Source organism: Procambarus clarkii, chromosome 3 (genome assembly GCF_040958095.1).
Source record: "Procambarus clarkii isolate CNS0578487 chromosome 3, FALCON_Pclarkii_2.0, whole genome shotgun sequence".
Classification (NCBI taxonomy): domain Eukaryota; kingdom Metazoa; phylum Arthropoda; class Malacostraca; order Decapoda; family Cambaridae; genus Procambarus; species Procambarus clarkii.
The window spans coordinates 50,567,848-50,586,341 of NC_091152.1; the positions used below are offsets into that span (position 1 = coordinate 50,567,848).

General features: G+C 48.9%; 1 protein-coding gene across 1 annotated transcript in view; it reads left to right on the forward strand.

Annotated features, from left to right (window-relative positions):
- The window catches only part of LOC138369033 (zwei Ig domain protein zig-8-like), a 219,715-nt gene extending 202,824 nt beyond the window's left edge, over window positions 1-16,891 (forward strand). The window contains exons 6-8 of the mRNA XM_069331922.1: window positions 13,700-13,872; window positions 15,791-15,920; window positions 16,845-16,891. Coding sequence (XP_069188023.1) covers window positions 13,700-13,872; window positions 15,791-15,920; window positions 16,845-16,891 — 350 coding nt within the window. The remainder of the gene's footprint in view (window positions 1-13,699; window positions 13,873-15,790; window positions 15,921-16,844) is intronic.
- Window positions 16,892-18,494: the final 1,603 nt, after the last annotated feature.

An 18,494-nucleotide genomic window follows, 5' to 3' on the forward strand; every position in this document is an offset into this window, starting at 1 on the left:
ACCCAAGCTCACCTATGTCCTAGCTCACCTGTGTCCTAGCTCACCTGTGTAATAGCTCAAACGTGTCCTAGCTCACCTATTTCCTAGGTCACCCATGCTCACCTGTGTCCTACATCACCCTGGCTCACCTGTGTCGTAGCTCACCCTAGCTCACCTGTGTCCTAGTGTAACACGGGGGGGGGGGTGTTCTCGAATGATCTTCCCTCCTTTTCCCCCTCTACCCGTATTCTTACTTTTTATTCTCTACCAAGGGACTCCAAAACTTTTACTAATACCGACTCCACGCCACGTGGTCCTAAGACGATTGACCGACTTAGGATTCTACAACCCGTATGACGTGACATAGGCTTTGAGCAAAACCCTAGAGTCGCCTCCGCCGCCACCACCAGACCAGTAACACTGAGTAATGATCGAGGTCTGGATCGATCATGCTAATTAATCAACCTTGGGGCTTGATCCCCACTATAACCGATACCCTTTAAGATCTTAAGTGTGGAATTAATTAAACGGGAATGATGAAATGCGATTCGATGTTAGAATCGACGCCCAATTCAACTCTGCCTCGTGGAGACCAAATGACAAGGACCAATTCACATACATACAACAAACAAATGGAAATAATGAAAATGCAGATTATTAACTAATTAATTGATTCAAAATTAAGCAAAATCTAAATTGTTAACACTCCCTACTTGAACACTCCCTAATTGACCAGATCGGCAATGAATTGACTATCCCTATAAATAACAATAGCAACTATACCTCTAAGTTGACCAGCTTGGGTGGAGTGCTGGTCTTGGGGGGGAGAGGTGAGATGGTTGACCTCCCCCAGTTGATCTCGAGCCCACACTAATGTCTCCTCATCTGGTCTTCCCCAGACTAGAGCATTGTATCCTTCCGCATAGTCTAAGTTTTACCAAGTTACTAGCAAGGCTTAAGTTTAATAATTAACCTCTGTTTGTACTGAATTGATCCAGATTGGTTGAAATATTTTACTGAAGTTAAATTACACAAGCCTCTTAAGGAAGAGCTATTCCCGATCCCCAAAATTGTTATTTGAACTTTGAGAATTACTGAATGTGGAAACTGTTGTGACCTGTGACCGCCAGGTCACTCAAATTCTTCCGCGCCGAGGTCTAGTCATGGATAGTGACGTCACTGATGATGACTTAAACTCATTCTCCTAATAATTAGAATACTCTTGATATTGTACCCAGTATTATTATACAATACAATTTTAATACAAAATGAATAAAGGCTAATTTCTCTAAAATACTGAGTACTACAGAATGATTCATTATACGAAACTATAAACAAAGACGTCCACCATTTTGTGACTCAGACTTGCTAATCCCCAGAGGAATGCGCGTTGAGAGGTCAGGTCCTTACACGACTTATGGAACCTTCTGGATAATTCTTACAACAGCCTAGTTTGTTACACTAGCTCACCGGTGTCCTTACTCACCCTAGCTCACCTGTGTCCTAGCTCACCTGTGTCCTAGCTCACCCTAGCTCACCTGTGTCCTAGCTCACCTGTGTCCTAGCTCACCCTAGCTCACCTGTGTCCTAGCTCACCCTAGCCCACCTATGTCCTAGTTCAACTATGTCATAGCTCACCCTAGCTAACCTGTGTCGTAGCTCACCCTAGCTTATCTATGTCCTAGCTCACCCTGGCTCACCTGTGTCCTAGCTCACCCTAACTCACCCGTGTCCTAACTCACCCAAGCTCACCTGTGTCCTAGCTCACCTGTGTCCTAGCTCACCCTAGCTCACCTGTGTCCTAGCTCAAACGTGTCCTAGCTCACCCAAGCTCACCTATTTCCTAGGTCACCCATGCTCACCTGTGTACTAGATCACCCTGGCTCACCTGTGTCGTAGCTCACCTATGTCCTAGCTAACCCTAGCTAACCTGTGTCCTAGCTCATCCTAGCTCGCCTTTGTCTTAGCTCGCTTTTGTCCTAGCTCACCCTAGCTCGCCTGTGTCCTAGCTCACCTGTGTCCTAGCTCACCCTGGCTCATCTATGTCCTAGCTCACCCTAGCTCACTTGTGTCCTAGCTCACCTCTGTCTTAGCTCACCCTAGCTCACCTATGTCCTAGCTCACCCTAGTTCACTTGTGTCCTAGCTCACCCTAGCTCACCTGTGTCCTAGCTCACCCTAGTCCTAGCTCACCCTAGCTCACCTGTGTCCTGGCTCACGCTAGTTCACCTGTGTCCTAGCTCGCTTGTTGTCCCAGCTCATCCTAGCTTACCTGTGTCCTAGTTCACCTGTGACCTAACTCACCCTAGCCCAACTGTGTCCTAGCTCACCCTGGCTCACCTGTGTCCTAGCTCACCCTAGGTCACCCGTGTCCTAGCTCACCCTAGCTCACCTGTGTCCTAGCTCACCCAAGGTCACCAGTGTCCTAGCTCACCTGTGTCCTAGCTCTCCCTAGCTCACCTGTGTCCTAGCTCACTCTTGCTCACCTGTGTCCTAGCTCATCCTAGCTCACCTGTGTCCTTGCTGACCTTAGCTCGCCTGTGTCCTAGCTCACCTGTGTCCTGGCTCACCCTAGCTCACCTGTGTCCTAGCTCACCCGTGTCGTAGCTCACCCGTGTCCTAGCTCACCTGTGTCCTAGCTCACCTGTGTCGTAGCTCACCCGTGTCCTAGCTCACCTGTGACCTTGCTTACTCTGGCTCACCTGTCTCCTAGCTCACCCCTGTCCTAGCTCACCCTAGCTCATTTGTGTCCAAGCTTACCCTGGCTCACCTGTGTCCTAGCTCATCCTAGCTCACCTGTGTCCAAGTTCATCCTAGCTCGCCTGTGTCTTAGCTCACCTGTGTCCTAGCTCAGCCTAACTCACTTGTGTCCTAGCTCACTCACCTGTGTCCTAGATCACCCAGTCTCACCTGTGTTCTAGCTCACCCTAGCTCACCTGTGTCCTAGACACCCCTGGCTCACCTGTGTCCTAGCTCACCCTAGCTCACCTGTGTCCTAGCTCACCTGTGTCCTAGCTCACCTGTGTCCTAGCTCACCCTATCTCAACTGTGTTCTAGCTCATCCTAGCTCTCTTGTGTCCTAGTTCACGTATGTCCTAGCGTATCAATGGCTCATCTCACCTGTGTATGTGTGTACTCACCTATTTGTGCTTGCAGGATCGAGCATTGACTTTTGGATCCCGCCTCTCCAAACATCGGGTGTTTACAGCAATGACTCCTGTCCCATTTGTGTGTGTGTGTTTGTGTGTGTGTGTGTGTGTGTGTGTGTGTGTGTGTGTGTGTGTGTGTGTGTGTGTGTGTGTGTGTGTGTGTGTGTGTGTGTGTGTGAGTGTGTGTGTGTACTCACCTAGTTGAGCTTGCAGGGGTTGAGCTCTGGCTCTTTGGTCCCGCCTTTCAACCGTCAATCAACAGGTGTACAGATTCCTGAGCCTATTGGGCTCTATCATATCAACACTTGAAACTGTGTATGGAGTAAGCCTCCACCACAACACTGCCTAATGCATTCCACCTGTTAACTACTCTGACACTGAAAATGTTCTTTATGACGTCCCTGTGGCTCATTTGGGTACTCAGTCTCCACCTGTGTCTCCTTGTTCGCGTACCACCAGTGTTAAACATGTCCTCTGATAATTTTGTAGGTAGTGATCATGTCTCCCCTTACTTTTCTGTCTTCCAGTGTCGTGAGGTGCACTTCTGATAATTTTGTAGGTAGTGATCATGTCTCCCCTTACTTTTCTGTTTTCCAATGTCGTGAGGTGCACTTCACGCAGCCTTTCCTCGTAACTCGTGCCTCTTAGTTCTGGAACTAGTCTAGTGGCATACCTCTGAACTTTTTCCAGCTTCGTCTTGTGCTTGACAAGGTATGGGCTCTATGCTGGGGCCGCTTACTCCAGGATTGATCTTACATATGCGGTATACAAGGTTCTGAATTATTCCTTACACAGGTTCCTGAAGGCTGTTCTGATGTTAGCCAGTCTCACATATGCCGCAGATGTAATTCTATTTATGTGGGCTTCAGGAGACAGGTTTGGTGTGATATCAAGTCCTAGATCTTTCTCTCTTTCCGTTTCATGAAGTACTTCATCTCCTATTCTGTATCCTGTGTCTGGCCTGTTTCCATCACCTAGTTTCATTACTTACATTTACTCGGGTTGATCTTTAATAGTTATTTGTTGGACCATTCATTCAGTCTGTCTAGGTCTTCTTGTAGCCTCATACTGTCTTCCTCTGTTTTAATCCTCCTCATAATTTTTGCATCATCAGCAAACAATGAGAGGAACGATTCTATACCCTCTGGGAGATCATTTACATATATCAGAAACAGTATAGGTCCAAGGACTGACCCCTGAGGAACTCCACTGGTAACGTCTCGCCAATCTGAGACTTCACCTCTCACAGTGACTCGCTGTCTTCTATTGCTTAGGTACTCTCTTATCCAATGGAGTACCTTCCATTTCACTCCAGCCTGCATCTCCAGCTTTTGCTCTAGCCTCGTGTGTGGTACTGTGTCAAAGGCTTTCTGGCAATCCAAAAATATGCAGTCTGCTCACCCCTTTCTTTCTTGCCTGAGTTTTGTTGCCTGGTCGTAGAACTCAGTTAATCCTGTTAGGCAGGACTTGCCATCCCTGAACCCATGTTGATGTTGTGTTACGAAGTTCTTCCATTCCAGATGTTCCGCTAGCTTTTTTCGCATAATCTTCTCCATCAGCTTGCATGGTATGCAGGTTAGGAACACTGGCCTGTATTTCAGTGCCTCTTGTCTATCCCCCTGCTTGTATATCGGGACTACATTAGCCGTCTTCCAAATTTTTGGCAGTTTCCCTGTTGCCATTGATTTGTTATACACTATGGAGAGTGGTAGGCACAGTGCTTAAACTCTCTTTCCTTCAGTATCCAAGGGGAGATTCCATCTGGGCCTATAGCCTTTGTCACATCCAACTCTAGCAAAAGCTTTCTTACATCCCCACTGGTAATCTTAAATTCTTCTAGTGGTGCCTGATTAACTATTCCCTCTACATAACTCCACGGCCCTTGTGGATTTGTTCTATTCCCTCTATTATCTCTAGAACTCATTGCTCTAAGATGAAAACCTGGAATTTCTTATTCAGTTCCTCACACACTTCCTTGTCGTTTATAATGAATCTGTCTGCCCCTATCCTCAATGTCATTACCTGTTCCTTTACTGTTGTTTTTCTCCTGATGTGACTGTGCAGCAATTTAGGTCGAGTCTTTGCCATGCTTGCGATGTCATTTTCGTATTACCCTTCTGCCTCTCTTCTCAACCTGACAATCATTTCTAGCGCTCTGGTATTTCTCTGCTCTCAAGAGTCCTGTTATTTCTATAGTTTCTCCACGCCTTTTTACTTTGCCGTTAAGCTAGCCTACATCTCTGGTTAAACCATGGGTTTCTCATCTGCATTTCGTTGTTTTCCTTTTGGACCGGGACAAACTTGTCTGCTGCCTCCTTACACTTCTGCGTGATGTAATCCATCATGTCTTGGGCCATGTTTCCCCTGAACTCTGTTTCCCATGTTAGGAATTTTCTTATCTTCTCATAGTTTCCCTTTCGGAATGCCAGAGGTTCCCTGACATGCTGGCTTAAGAAGTAAGTAATTATCAAAAGAAGGCACCAAACCGGGAAGGCTATGTAGCACCATCAAATGCGCAAAATAATTAGAGGGCGCTAAATATCACCAAGGATGCCAATACGAGAACAAAAACGCATAAGGCGTACGATATCAAAAGTATCCGAGTCACCAAGAATTCTATTGAGAGACAGGTGACCGCGAGGGGCGGTCGGAAAGCAAGACACACGCTCGTCCTGGAAGTCAGGACATTCAAGAAGGACATGCACGACCGTAAGAGGGACAATGCAACTAGGACAATAAGGAGCAGGGCGGCGCTCCATCAAGTGACCATGGGTTAAGCGAGTATGGCCAATACGCAACCTCGCCAGAGCTGTTTCCTATCGCCGGTTACGGTGGTAGGAGGACGGCCACGAGGAAACACAATATTTAAGAGTACGTAGTTTGTTACCAGTAACAGATAACCAAGAAGCCTGCCAACGGGTAAGGACGGAGGAGTGGATAACTGGGTAAAAGTCGGAATACGGAATACCTTTACGAGAGATGGGACAGGAGCGGACAGCTTCCTTGGCGGCAGCATCCGCACGCTCATTTAAAGACACACCAATATGGTTTGGAACCCAACAAAACTCAACTGACTTAAATTTACTGTGAACAAGAAACAGCCAATGCTGGATCTCGACAACTACTGGATGAACCGGATTAAAGGACCTGAGAGCCATGAGGGCACTACGAGAGTCAACAACAACTACAAAGGAAGACTGACAACGAGAAAGCAGGAGACGAAGAGCATAGAGAATAGCATAAAGTTCCGCTGTAAAGATGCTAGTCTCCGGAGGTAAGTGACACATATAAGTGCGATCAGGAAAAACAACAGAGTAGCCAACACCGTCCGCAGACTTAGACCCATCGGTGAAGACAGAAACGGAGCGGGAGTGAGAAGAAAAGTGCTCAAGGAAAAGGCGTTTTAGAACCGTAGGAGGGGTAAAAGCTTTAGTGATATTGGTCAAGGAAGTACAAAACCGCAGAAGAGGGACTCTCCACGGGGGCAAAGAAGGAACAACAGGAGGAGAAACATTAGAAATACGAACGGAAAGAGAGTCCTGTAGGCGAGATAACCGGACAGAAAGAGGGAGGTGGTGACGAGGAACAGGAACCGCAGGAGGGGTAAAAGTTAAAGCAAGACAGAGGCGAGAGGAAGGATGTTGTAAGGACCGCGCAAGATAGCGAAGACAGTAGCAATCACGGCGGTCTTGGAGAGACAGGAAGCCAGTGTCAACATACAAGCTAAGGACGGGAGTCGAACGAAAGGCACCAGAACTGAGGCGCAACCCAGTATGGTGCAAAGCATCAAGACGGCGAAGAGTAGAAGGAGAAGCAGATGAGTAAGCAGGGCAACCATAATCGAGCTTAGACAGGACGAGAGAGGAATGTAAAGCAAGGAGAGTGCGCCTATCTGCCCCCCAAGAAGTATGGGACAATACCCGAAGGAGGGTAAGGGCCTTAGAGCACTCAACACGGAGGTAAGAGATATGGGGAGACCAAGACAAACGAGTGTCAAGGAATAACCTCAAAAGCTTCGCGAAATCTTTGTAGTCAAGGGGATGACCATAAAGTGACAAAGAGGGACGAAGAACGACCCGTTTCCACGTAAAAGTCATAGCACAAGTCTTAGAAGTAAAGAACTTGAAGCCATGATCGGTGGCCCCAGACGACACGGCATCAATTGCAAGTTGAAGCCGGCGCTGAAGGAGAAGCGAATCATCACCCTGACAGCAAAGGGTAAGATCATCGACATAGAGAGCGGAGAAGACACCTGAAGGAAGAGAGGAAAGAACACCATTGAGGGCAACCAGAAAAAGAGTAGTGCTCAGAACACTACCCTGGGGCACACCTTCGTATTGCTGAAAAGAGGCAGAGAGAGCGGTACCAAGGCGTACCAGAAAGGAACGACGAGAGAGAAAGCTGCGGAGAAAGAGAGGGAGACGACCACGAAAGCCAAAAGAATGAAGTTGAGATAGAATATGATACCGCCAAGTGGTGTCGTAAGCCTTTTCCAGGTCAAAAAGGACGGCAACAACGGAGGTCTTCGCAGCAAAAGCAGTACGAATATAGACCTCCAAGTTCACCAGGACATCTGTCGTGCTGCGGCACTTGCGGAAACAAAATTGAGAAGGGGAGAGGAGTTGATGGTGTTCCAGGAACCACATCAGACGAACGTTAACCATTCGTTCAAAGAGTTTGCAGACACAACTTGTGAGGGCAATAGGGCGAAAGTCCTTAGAGGAAGTACCAGAGACCCTGGTTTGCGAACAGGGAAGACAACGGCATCGAGCCAGTCCTCAGGGACTGACGACGACTCCCAGATCCGATTATAAAGACTCAGTAAATACTGAGACGTGCTCGGAGGGAGATGGCGAAGCATCTCATAATGAATACCATCGGAGCCCGCCGCCGTAGAACCGCAGAGGGCCAGAGCAGAACGAAGTTCAGAGAGAGAGAAGGGATCATTATAGGGAAGCTGAAGACGAGTGCAGAAATCTAAAGGACGAGACTCAAGGACAGGTTTCCGAAGAAGGAAAAATTGGGGAAGATGAAGACCAGAGCTAACAGAAGAAAAGTGGGAACCCAGTACGGAAGCGACCTGCAACGGGTCCGCCACAAGAGTATCATGGAGGTGAAGGACCGGTGAAACATCGGGAACGAACTTACCCGCTATCTTGCGGATACGCTTCCAGATCTGGGCCAGAAGAGTTTCGGACGTAATTGTTGAGACATAAGATGCCCAACATTCATGTATAGCCGTACAGATGGCCCTACGGGCCACCGCACTCGCTTTCCGAAAGAAAAGAAAAGAATCGGTCATCTGTCTACGGCGGTGCCTCTTCCAGGCTGCACGCTTACAGCGGACAACCCGAGCACAGTCCGCATTCCACCAGGGAACGCACTTCCGTGGACCCCGAGAGGAAGAGTGAGGAATAGAGCGGAGGGCAGCGTTGAAGACAGTATCATGAAAAAGGAGGAGAGCGCGAGAGAGAGGCAGAAGGGAGAGGTCAGAGAGAGAAGCACTGAGAGTAAATAGGGTCCAGTCCGCCTTAACAAACTGCCACCTAAGGAAAGAGAGGGAAGGGCGAAAAGAGAAAAAGGAAACAAGGATGGGGAAATGATCACTTCCATGGAGGTCATCAAGAACCTGCCACGTGAAATCTAAGTAAAGAGAAGAAGAGCAGAGAGAAAGATCAAGACAGGAAAGGGTGCGAGTTCGAGAGTCCAAATGAGTGGGCTCACCAGAATTCAGAAGAGACAGGGAAGAAAGAGAGGAACAACAGCTCAAGAAGGCGACCCCGGGTAGTCGTCAGAACGTCACCCCAAAGAGAATGATGACAATTGAAGTCACCCAGCAGGAGCACAGGCTCCGGCAAGGAGTCTAGGAGGTGTTTCAAATCAGGAAGAGAATGAGGGACACTCGGGGGGAGATAAATGGAACAAACTGTGTACCATTTCCCCACAAAGATACGAGCAGCAGAACAATGGAGAGGCGAAGGAAAAAGTAAAGGAACAAAGGGAACATCAGCACGAATCAAGAGAGCAGAAGAATTAGAAGTCCCAGCAACGGCTGGGAGGGGGGGAGAGAAAGGAATAGCCACGAAAACGACCAGGACGAGCACCAAGCTTCGGCTCCTGGAGACAGACACAAAGGGGCGAAAACCGCAAAATCAGAAGTTGGAGTTTGAGGAAATTGGCGTAATAACCTCGAACGTTCCATTAAAGAATGGACAACGACGAGAAGAGATAGGACAAAAACAGAGAACAAGGAAGAAACAAAGGCGAAAGTGCAACAGAGCACGTTAAAGAATATCAGGGTCAGCAAAGTCAGGGTTAGGGGGCATGGGTAAACTGAGCAAAGACAGAGTTAAGGAAACGGGAGAACAGGTCAGAGGTGGGCGGGCGGGGTCCGGAGGAGGAGGAAGAGGAGGAGACAATGGAGAGGAGCAGTCAAGGACAGCAGCAGGAAGAGGGGGGGTAGAAAGAGGGGAGCGCACCTCAGCAAGGGCAGCAACCGAGAGGGAAGCGGGGGCTAAAGAAACCTCCATAGCAGGAACAGGGGGCGCAACCACCGAAATGGGAGGGGAAGGAGCGAGAGTGGCAGAAGTAGGGGCCGAGGAAGAAAGCGAAACCTTCTTACCCGCCGGGGAGGAGGAAGGAGAGGAGCCAGGCTTACGCTTCTGACTTAAAGAAACAGGTGTCCCAGCAACCACGTACTGGGCAACGGATTCTAGCGTCTCAACAGGAGAAGCTGAAGGAGAGCACACATGACGGCCGTTTGGAGAGCGATGGACATCAGCCCGCACCGACAGGTGGCGGGGAGAGTCAAGAGACGGAGGGGAAGGATGGGAAGGAGAAACGGAGGGAGACAAGGAAGAAGACACAGGAGACAAGACAGACTGGGTAGAAAGAAGGGGAACCCCAGACAGAGGACCAGGAGGTGGATCCTTCGGGAGAGAACCCAAAGGAACAGAGGAGGGGGCAGTGGGCCTATCAGGGTCCAAGGCCCGGAAACGGTTGTGAGTCTGAGGAAGGTGGGAAGGACGAGGAGAGGAAGAGCGCAACACGCGAGCATAAGAGATATTAGCATAAGGCGGGAGCCGGCGAACCTGGCATCTCGCCTTAGGAAAAGATAAACGCTCCTGGTGCTTCAAGTTGAGGACGGCTGCCTCAAGCTTGTAATGGACACACGCATGGGAGAAGGTAGGATGGGCCTCACCGCAGTTGAGGCAAAGAGCCTGGGGAGAAGTGCACTCCGACTTAGAGTGACCTTCGCCACCACACAAAGGACAGAGAGAGACAGTCCTGGAGCAGCGGAGGGCACCATGCCCAAACCTCCAGCACTTGTTACAGAGCCGATGAGAAGGAATGTACTCCTGGACAGAGCACCTGGCACCAGCAAGAATGACCGAGTGGAAGGGTCCTACCATCAAAGGTAGTCTTCACAACCGGAGGGGTTGACGGCGACTATCACGAGGGGGACGAATAAACGTGTCCAACCGGAGAATAGAATGGCCCTGGGCAGCAAGGATATGTCGAATATCGTCGTGGCAGTCGTGCAGGTCCCAAACACCGGTTGCAACATGGGGCAGGAGCAGAATAGTGCCAACACTGGCATTCAACTGAGCGTTCTTCGAGACCCGAACAGGGGTCTCGCCAAGGCAGGATAAGGCAGCCAAGCGGGAAGCAGCATCCTGAGAAGGAGCAGCAACGACACGTGTACCGAGACGAGTGGGGTTGAAAGTAATGGAGGCATCCACGGAATCAACGAGATGTCGATGGAGGGAGAAATCGTCAGGAGGCGCAGAATCAAGAGGGAGGAGATCAAGATATTTGGCCCACGAAGCGAGACCAAACAAGGCTTGATAGGTAGCAGAACTGGAAGGAATCGAGCGAGGGCGGCCGTGACGAGGACGGCGGTGAGAACCCCCAGAGAGAGAGAGGGGTTAAAAGGCGCAGTAGTTACAACTAGAGATGGAGCCGCGCCAGGGGACGAGGTAGTCACCACTGGGGGCTTGGGGCTCGACCCAACCACAGAGGAGGGAGGGGAGCCAGGGGTAGGAGTCAGAGAGGTCAAAGGAGGAGCAAGGTCGGGGCCCAATGCAGCGGAGGCTACAGAGCCCGGTCTTCCAACACGGACCGACTCGGGGGCTTGGTCGCCCACCCCACGAGCCTGAGAAGGTAAAGCAGAAACAGTCAAAACAGGGGATATCATCATTACGAAAAGGAAAATTCATTCACAAATGTGCCCCCACACCCACCATGGAGCCACAATTAGAGGCAGGACACCCAACAAGAAGCTATCGCCGATCTTGCCTGGGCCTCCTAGGGGTGCGTCGTGAGTATACACCCAACAAACGCCACCTTAAGAACCGACAGTCCGTCGAGATCGGGTTCAGTGACGAAAGAGGGATTGACAATAAAAGGTTCCCCTCGCTCTCGACGTTGGGTACTACAATTCTACGGGTGCAAAAGTATGCCTCCTCCAGCACCCGGGCGTCAAAATAGAAGAAGTCCAAGGGAAGAACCAGAACAAGCAAAAGGTCGGCAGGAAACGGCAAGCAGATAGGAGAAGAGGGGGAAGAAAAACGAAACAGAAGGAAAAGGAAAAGGTGCTCAGCAGAATTGGAGAGGACGGCAGCAGAAGCACAAGGCTAGAAAAGGACAGAGGACTGTCCCAAGGAGCATCACACTCCGGCAGCCGCCCACTAAGCCCCCCCTCACGGCAACAACGAGCTGAGCGGGGAGGGGGGCTGGCTTAAGAAGTTTCTTGTCTCTACCTCCAATAGTTTAGCTGTCCTTGTATCCTCACCTCCATGCAGTTCCTCGTTCTCCCAGTCGATCCTTCCCTGATTGAAGTCCTGTACGATGAGCAGATCTATTTCTACAAGCAACAGGGGCTGCCCTCTCAATTATAGTGTTAACTGCCATGTTGTTGTTGTCATACTCTTGTACAGATCTTCTGTCATTTGGTGGAGGGTTATATATCACTGCTACTACTATTCATGGTCCTCCCATCATCTTGGTGCCTGCTATGTAGTCTCTGAATCCCTTGCAGCCCAGGATAACCATCTCCATGAAACTCCATTCCTTTCTTATTTGTAGGGCCACTCTGCCTCCTCCCCTTCCTTCCCTCCCTCTCATTCCTTATTACAGTGTAGTCCTGGGGTAGCATAACATTCATTATGATTCCTGAGAGTTTTGTTTCTGTGAGTCCGATTACATCTGGGTTCACTTCTTGTGCTCTTTCCTTTAGTTCACTTGCCTTGCTGTAATCCCATCTATGTTCGAGTACATCACCTTAAAACTGACTTTCTTCTGTCCTTCCTCAGTTTCTGTTGATTCCCCTGAAGCAGGAAAACAGGGAGGGACCGGGATGGGAGGGCCTAGGGGATCTGGGGTGTGAGGGTGCTGGGAGGATCTGGCATGGGGAGGGTGGTGGAGGAGGAAGGGCTTGGGGGGGAGGGGGATGTTTGGGAAGGTGAGAGGGGGAGGCTTGGCGGATGAGGGAGAAGGGAGAGCTTGATGGGGCGGGAGACGAGATAGGGCTTGGGAAGGCAGAAGAGGAGGGAGGGGTTGGGGTGTGGGGGAAGGGAGGGCTTAGGGAGAGAGGAAAAAGGGAGGGCTTAGGTGGAGTCGGGGAGAAGGGAGGTCTTAGGGGGTGGGGGAGAAGAGATGGCTTGGGGGTGGGGGAGAAGAGAGGGCTTGGGTGGCTGGATGGGAGGAATGGGAGGGCTAGGGGGGTGGGGAAGAATTGGGGAAGATGGGAGGTCCTGGGGAGAGAGGGGGGGGTGGCGGGGGATGGTGCCCTAGATGGGCACTTAGTGGGGTGATGGCAAGGGTTGGGGCAGGCAGGACGTCTATTGGGTGGAAGGTGCAGGTGGTGCTCCTCTCACTGTGTTGAACTGCTTGTGGAGGGTTCCCCACTCACCTCTGGGATTGTAGGGTTCGGGGTTGTGTTTCCCCGATTCCTTTCTTTCTCCCTGCGCTCCTTCCTCGCGGCTGCTGCCCTCATTCACCTTGTCTTATCCCTCAACAGGAATAATTTTTTTGAACTTCAGTACATTTACTAGTCCTCTCTTCCTTGCTAACAGGTCCTCTTTTGTATTCTCACTCGTGAACAAATGAGAATCACATTTACATGTTTGAGCGCGTCAGTGTGCGTGTGTGTGTTTGTGAGTGTGCTTATGTTGTACACAGCGAGTCATGAGTGTATGTGATCCCTGAGGTAATCTTACTCCGCAAAGCCCTATCCCCTCTGGTTTGACCCTTCGTTTAAGGAGTCCAGCCGAGATTGTCAATATGACTGAATGTTTGGTTAGGGTGTAAAATTTTTTACTCTGTCCTGATTATATCGTTTAGTTAATGAGGTATGTTTGATAAATATTTGCATACAACAAATCCATTTATTTAAAATCAAGAAATTATTAAATATATCAATCACATTCATCACTAAAGGTAAACTCCGTGCTCCGTGATAATTACTCTACAATAAATCAGGACTTATAGAATGTATAATTGGTGATGTACATATGATGTAATGTTACAGGTACAAGGATAACTGAAGTACATGTGAACTAATACTTGCAGGTACCCAGGTACACATCTCGGGGGCTGAGGAACGGTACATCCAGGAGGGCAGCGTGCTGGCGGTGACCTGTACCATCGCCCACCACCACATGAAGGGTCCTCACGCCGTGGTGTGGTACCAGGGCGCCCGCAGACTGGACTACGATGCTCCGAGAGGCGGAATAGCTCTCCAGGTCTGTACCTCATGTGTGTATGGCAGGTGTGTGTGTGTGTTACGGCCACGATGGGTCCCAACACGGTTCTTTTCTAGAGGAACTAAAGTTCTGGTATCCAACCCCAAGTTAGTAGTGGCTTTCAAGGAGTGAGCTTGGTAATGCAAGTAAAACACAATGGTGGAGTTGCATTGAATACGACACTTCATCATTTATCAATATATTCACATATAATCACTTTCCCATCACCTCATATAAAATCATAAACGAAGTATTACTACACTCTTATATACACAAGTGTCACTCTCATAGGACACTAAGTGCTCCTCGACGCTCAATCGATGCAGTCTTGTCAGCTTCCGTGTTTCCTCAACACACACAGTACCGTCCTCAACCAGTACTGGGAAACACCAACGAGTCTACCCTAGCCACGGGCCAGCCTATACACAGTCTCACTAGGTGCTCCTTGTGAACGTCCACAATCACTCTCCAGCCTGGTGCTGGCAGACAACATCAGCCTCGCGCTGCTGGGCCTCTTCACGAACAAATACAAGGGTAGCGAACCCCTGGCAGGAGCTTCTTGCAACTAGCTAGTTACACTCCTCCGTAGCACCTTACTGTCAGTCGTCTCTTCCTCTAGCCAGTCCCGGGATACACCGAATTCTGTCACTGCCACTTCACAGGCAGACAGTAGAACACTACACAGTTCTTCTCCGGCGGCAGCTCACTGCTTCCGTAAAGCAGAATGGAGTAAAGAGATAATGGCTGCCCTGGGTAGGCTGACTGTCCTCGTACCACTGCAGCCCTACGTCGACTCTGTGGATACAGGCAAGTCATCAGTACACTGGTCAGTACATGGGACACTAGGAAACACCACTTACGAACTCTGACATAGACATACAACTCCTCCCACAATAGATGGCGCTGATTTTCTAGGCGCCACCTCACCAGAGGTCATCACCAGCTACCTCTCGAGCTGACCATGACAGGAATCTAGCGCCTCTTGCTAGTATCTTCCTGCCACCACTAGATAGCGTCGTCCAATTTGTGGGGGTTTCGGGAGCGGACTCACAGATGGCGTTGACGTCGCTGCTCCATGCTCCGACGATGTAATCGGGTTCGTAACAGTGTGTGTGTGTGAGAGAGAGAGAGAGAGAGAGAGTGTGTGTGTATTATGTAAAGTTTTGCACTTTCATGTATCATATTTACCTTCTGTATAAGACTCTCCGTCAGGAATGAACTACCAAACACGGGTTGTGAACTGTGACAGCCGGATACATGCACCGCTGCACCAACACACAAATATGACAGCCGGATACATGCACCGCTGCACCAACACACAAATATGACAGCCGGATACATGTACTGCTGCACCAACACACACAAATCAATGATCTTATCACACGAAATACGCAAGATTATGGAACGCAATTCGCCGATATTTTGACGACTGAAATATGCTGCCACTTGAAAAATCTGGTAAAGGCAGAGCTAACATTATATAGTGATATTCAATATAACATCCTCGTATTACTGCAGATAACTGCACAGACAAAAACAAAAATGCCATTTTAGTTTGCAAAGTTCAAAGTAAACTTTAGGAAATAATGTGCAAACTCAAAAAACGCAGTTTACTCGACATGATGATCCCCACACACACTCCAGCACACAGGTGGTGTGGTTGGCCGCGCCAATCACCTTCATAGTCTAGAATTATTAAATATAAATCGTACTTCATTATAAACATTCCCGCGCGCCTTAACATATACATATATACTCACTCGTTCCTTAACCTATATTTTTTTTACAGATATCATAAATTTAGCCAATAATTTCACACCTAAACAAATATATAGATATATATATTATGGGAGTTGGTAGAGTGATGGGTGTGTTGTATGAAGATAATAATAAGGAGGTGTGTGTGTCCACTCCCCAGACAGAGAAGGCGCCGAGCAGAACGGTGAGCAGGTTGATGTTGTCAGCGGTCACCCCCAACGACTCTGGCAGATACACCTGTCGACCAGATACTGGCGGAGTCTCGTCCGTCTCTGTGCACGTCCAGTCTGGTAGGTGGCTGTGTGTGTGTGTGTGTGTGTGTGTGTGTGTGTGTGTGTGTGTGTGTGTGTGTGTGTGTGTGTGTGTGTGTGTGTGTGCACGTCCAGTCTGGTAGGTGACTGGGTGTGTACTCACCTAGTTGTGCTTGCGGGGGTTGAGCTCTGGCTCTTTGGTCCCGCCTCTCAACCGTCAATCAACAGGTGTACAGGTTCCTGAGCCTATTGGGCTCTATCATATCTACACTTGAAACTGTGTATGGAGTCAGCCTCCACCACATCACTTCCTAATGCATTCCATTTGTCAACCACTCTGACACTAAAAAAGTTCTTTCTAATATCTCTGTGGTTTATTTGGGCACTCAGTTTCCACCTGTGTCCCCTAGTGCGTGTGCCCCTTGTGTTAAACAGCCTGTCTTTATCAACCCTGTCGATTCCCTTGAGGATCTTGAATGTGGTGATCATGTCCCCCCTAACTCTTCTGTCTTCCAACGAAGTGAGGTTTAATTCCCGTAGTCTCTCCTCGTAGCTCATACCTCTCAGCTCGGGTACTAGTCTGGTGGCAAACCTTTGAACCTTTTCCATTTTAGTATTATGCTTGACAAGATATGGACTCCATGCTGGTGCCGCATACTCCAGGATTGGTCTGACATATGTGGTATATAATGTTCTGAAAGATTCCTTACACAAGTTTCTAAAGGCCGTTCTTATGTTAGCCAACCTGGCATATGCTGCTGCTGTTATCCTCTTGATATGAGCATCAGGGGACAGGTCTGGCGTGATATCAACCCCCAGGTCTTTCTCTCTCTCGGACTCTCGAAGTATTTCATCTCCCAAGTGATACCTTGTATCTGGTCTCCTGCTTCCTACCCCTATCTTCATTACATTACATTTGCTTGGATTAAACTCTAACAGCCATTTGTTCGACCATTCCTGCAGCTTGTCCAGGTCTTCTTGAAGCCTCAAGCTGTCCTCCTCTGTCTTAATCCTTCTCATAATTTTGGCGTCGTCAGCAAACATTGAGAGGAATGAGTCTATACCCTCTGGGAGATCATTTATGTATATCAGAAACAGGATAGGTCCAAGTACAGAGCCCTGTGGGACTCCACTGGTGACTTCACGCCAGTCTGAGGTCTCACCCCTCACTGTAACTCTCTGCTTCCTATTGTTTAGGTACTCCCTTATCCACTGGAGCGCCCTACCAGTTACTCCTGCCTGTTTCTCCAGCTTATGCATCAGCCTTTTATGGAGTACTGTGTCAAAGGCTTTCCGACAGTCCAAAAAAATGCAGTCCGCCCACCCTTCTCTTTCTTGTTTAATCTTTGTCACCTGATCGTAGAATTCTATCAATCCTGTAAGGCAAGATTTACCCTCCCTGAACCCATGTTGATGGGTTGTCACGAAGTCTCTTCTCTCCAGATGTGTTACTAGGTTTTTCTCACAATCTTCTCCATCACCTTGCATGGTATACAAGTTAAGGACACTGGCCTGTAGTTCAGTGCCTCTTGCCTGTCACCCTTTTTGTATATTGGTACTACATTAGCAGTTTTCCATATTTCTGGTAGGTCCCCCGTTTCCAGTGACCTACTATACCCTATGGAGAGTGGTAGGCAAAGTGCTCCTGCACACTCTTTCAATACCCATGGCGAGATTCCATCCGGCCCAACAGCTTTTCTCACATCCAGCTCCAATAGGTGCTTCTTGACCTCATCTCTTGTAATTTCGAACCTATCCAAGGTCACCTGGTTTGCTGCCATCTCTTCTAGTGCCGCGACATCTCCCTGTTCTATTGTAAAGACCTCCTGGAACCTTTTGTTGAGTTCTTCACACACCTCTTTGTCATTCTCTGTGTACCTGTCCTCGCCCACCCTAAGTTTCATCACCTGTTCCTTCACTGATGTCTTCCTCCTGATGTGACTGTGTAGTAGCTTTGGTTCGGTCTTGGCTTTATTAGCTATATCATTTTCATACCTTTTCTCAGCTGCTCTTCTCACACTGACATACTCGTTCCTGGTTCTCTGGTATCTCACTCTACTTTCTGGTGTTCTGTTATTACGGAAGTTCCTCCATGCCCTTTTGTTCAGCTCCTTTGCTTTCATACATTCCTTATTAAACCACGGATTCTTCCTTTGCTTGTCTGTTTTTTCCTGTTGGGCCGGGACAAACCTGCTTACAGCCTCCTGACATTTTTGGATGGCATAGTCCATCATGTCTTGTACGGACTTGATTCCGAGTTCTGTGTCCCAATGTATATCCCATAGGAATTTATTCATTTCCTCATAGTTTCCCTTTCGGTACGCCAGCCCTTTGGTTCCCAGTTCTTTTTTGGGGGTGATAATTCCCAGCTCAACCAGGTACTCAAAGCTTAATACACTATGATCACTCATTCCCCAGGGGGCTTCCAACTTAACTTCCCTTATATCCGACTCATTTAGGGTAAATATCAGATCAAGCAAGGCTGGTTCATCCCCTCCTCTCGTTCTTGTCGGTCCCTTGACGTGTTGACTTAGAAAATTTCTTGTTGCCACATCCAGCAGCTGAGCTCTCCATGTGTTTGGGCCTCGATGTGGGTCTCTGTTCCCCCAATCT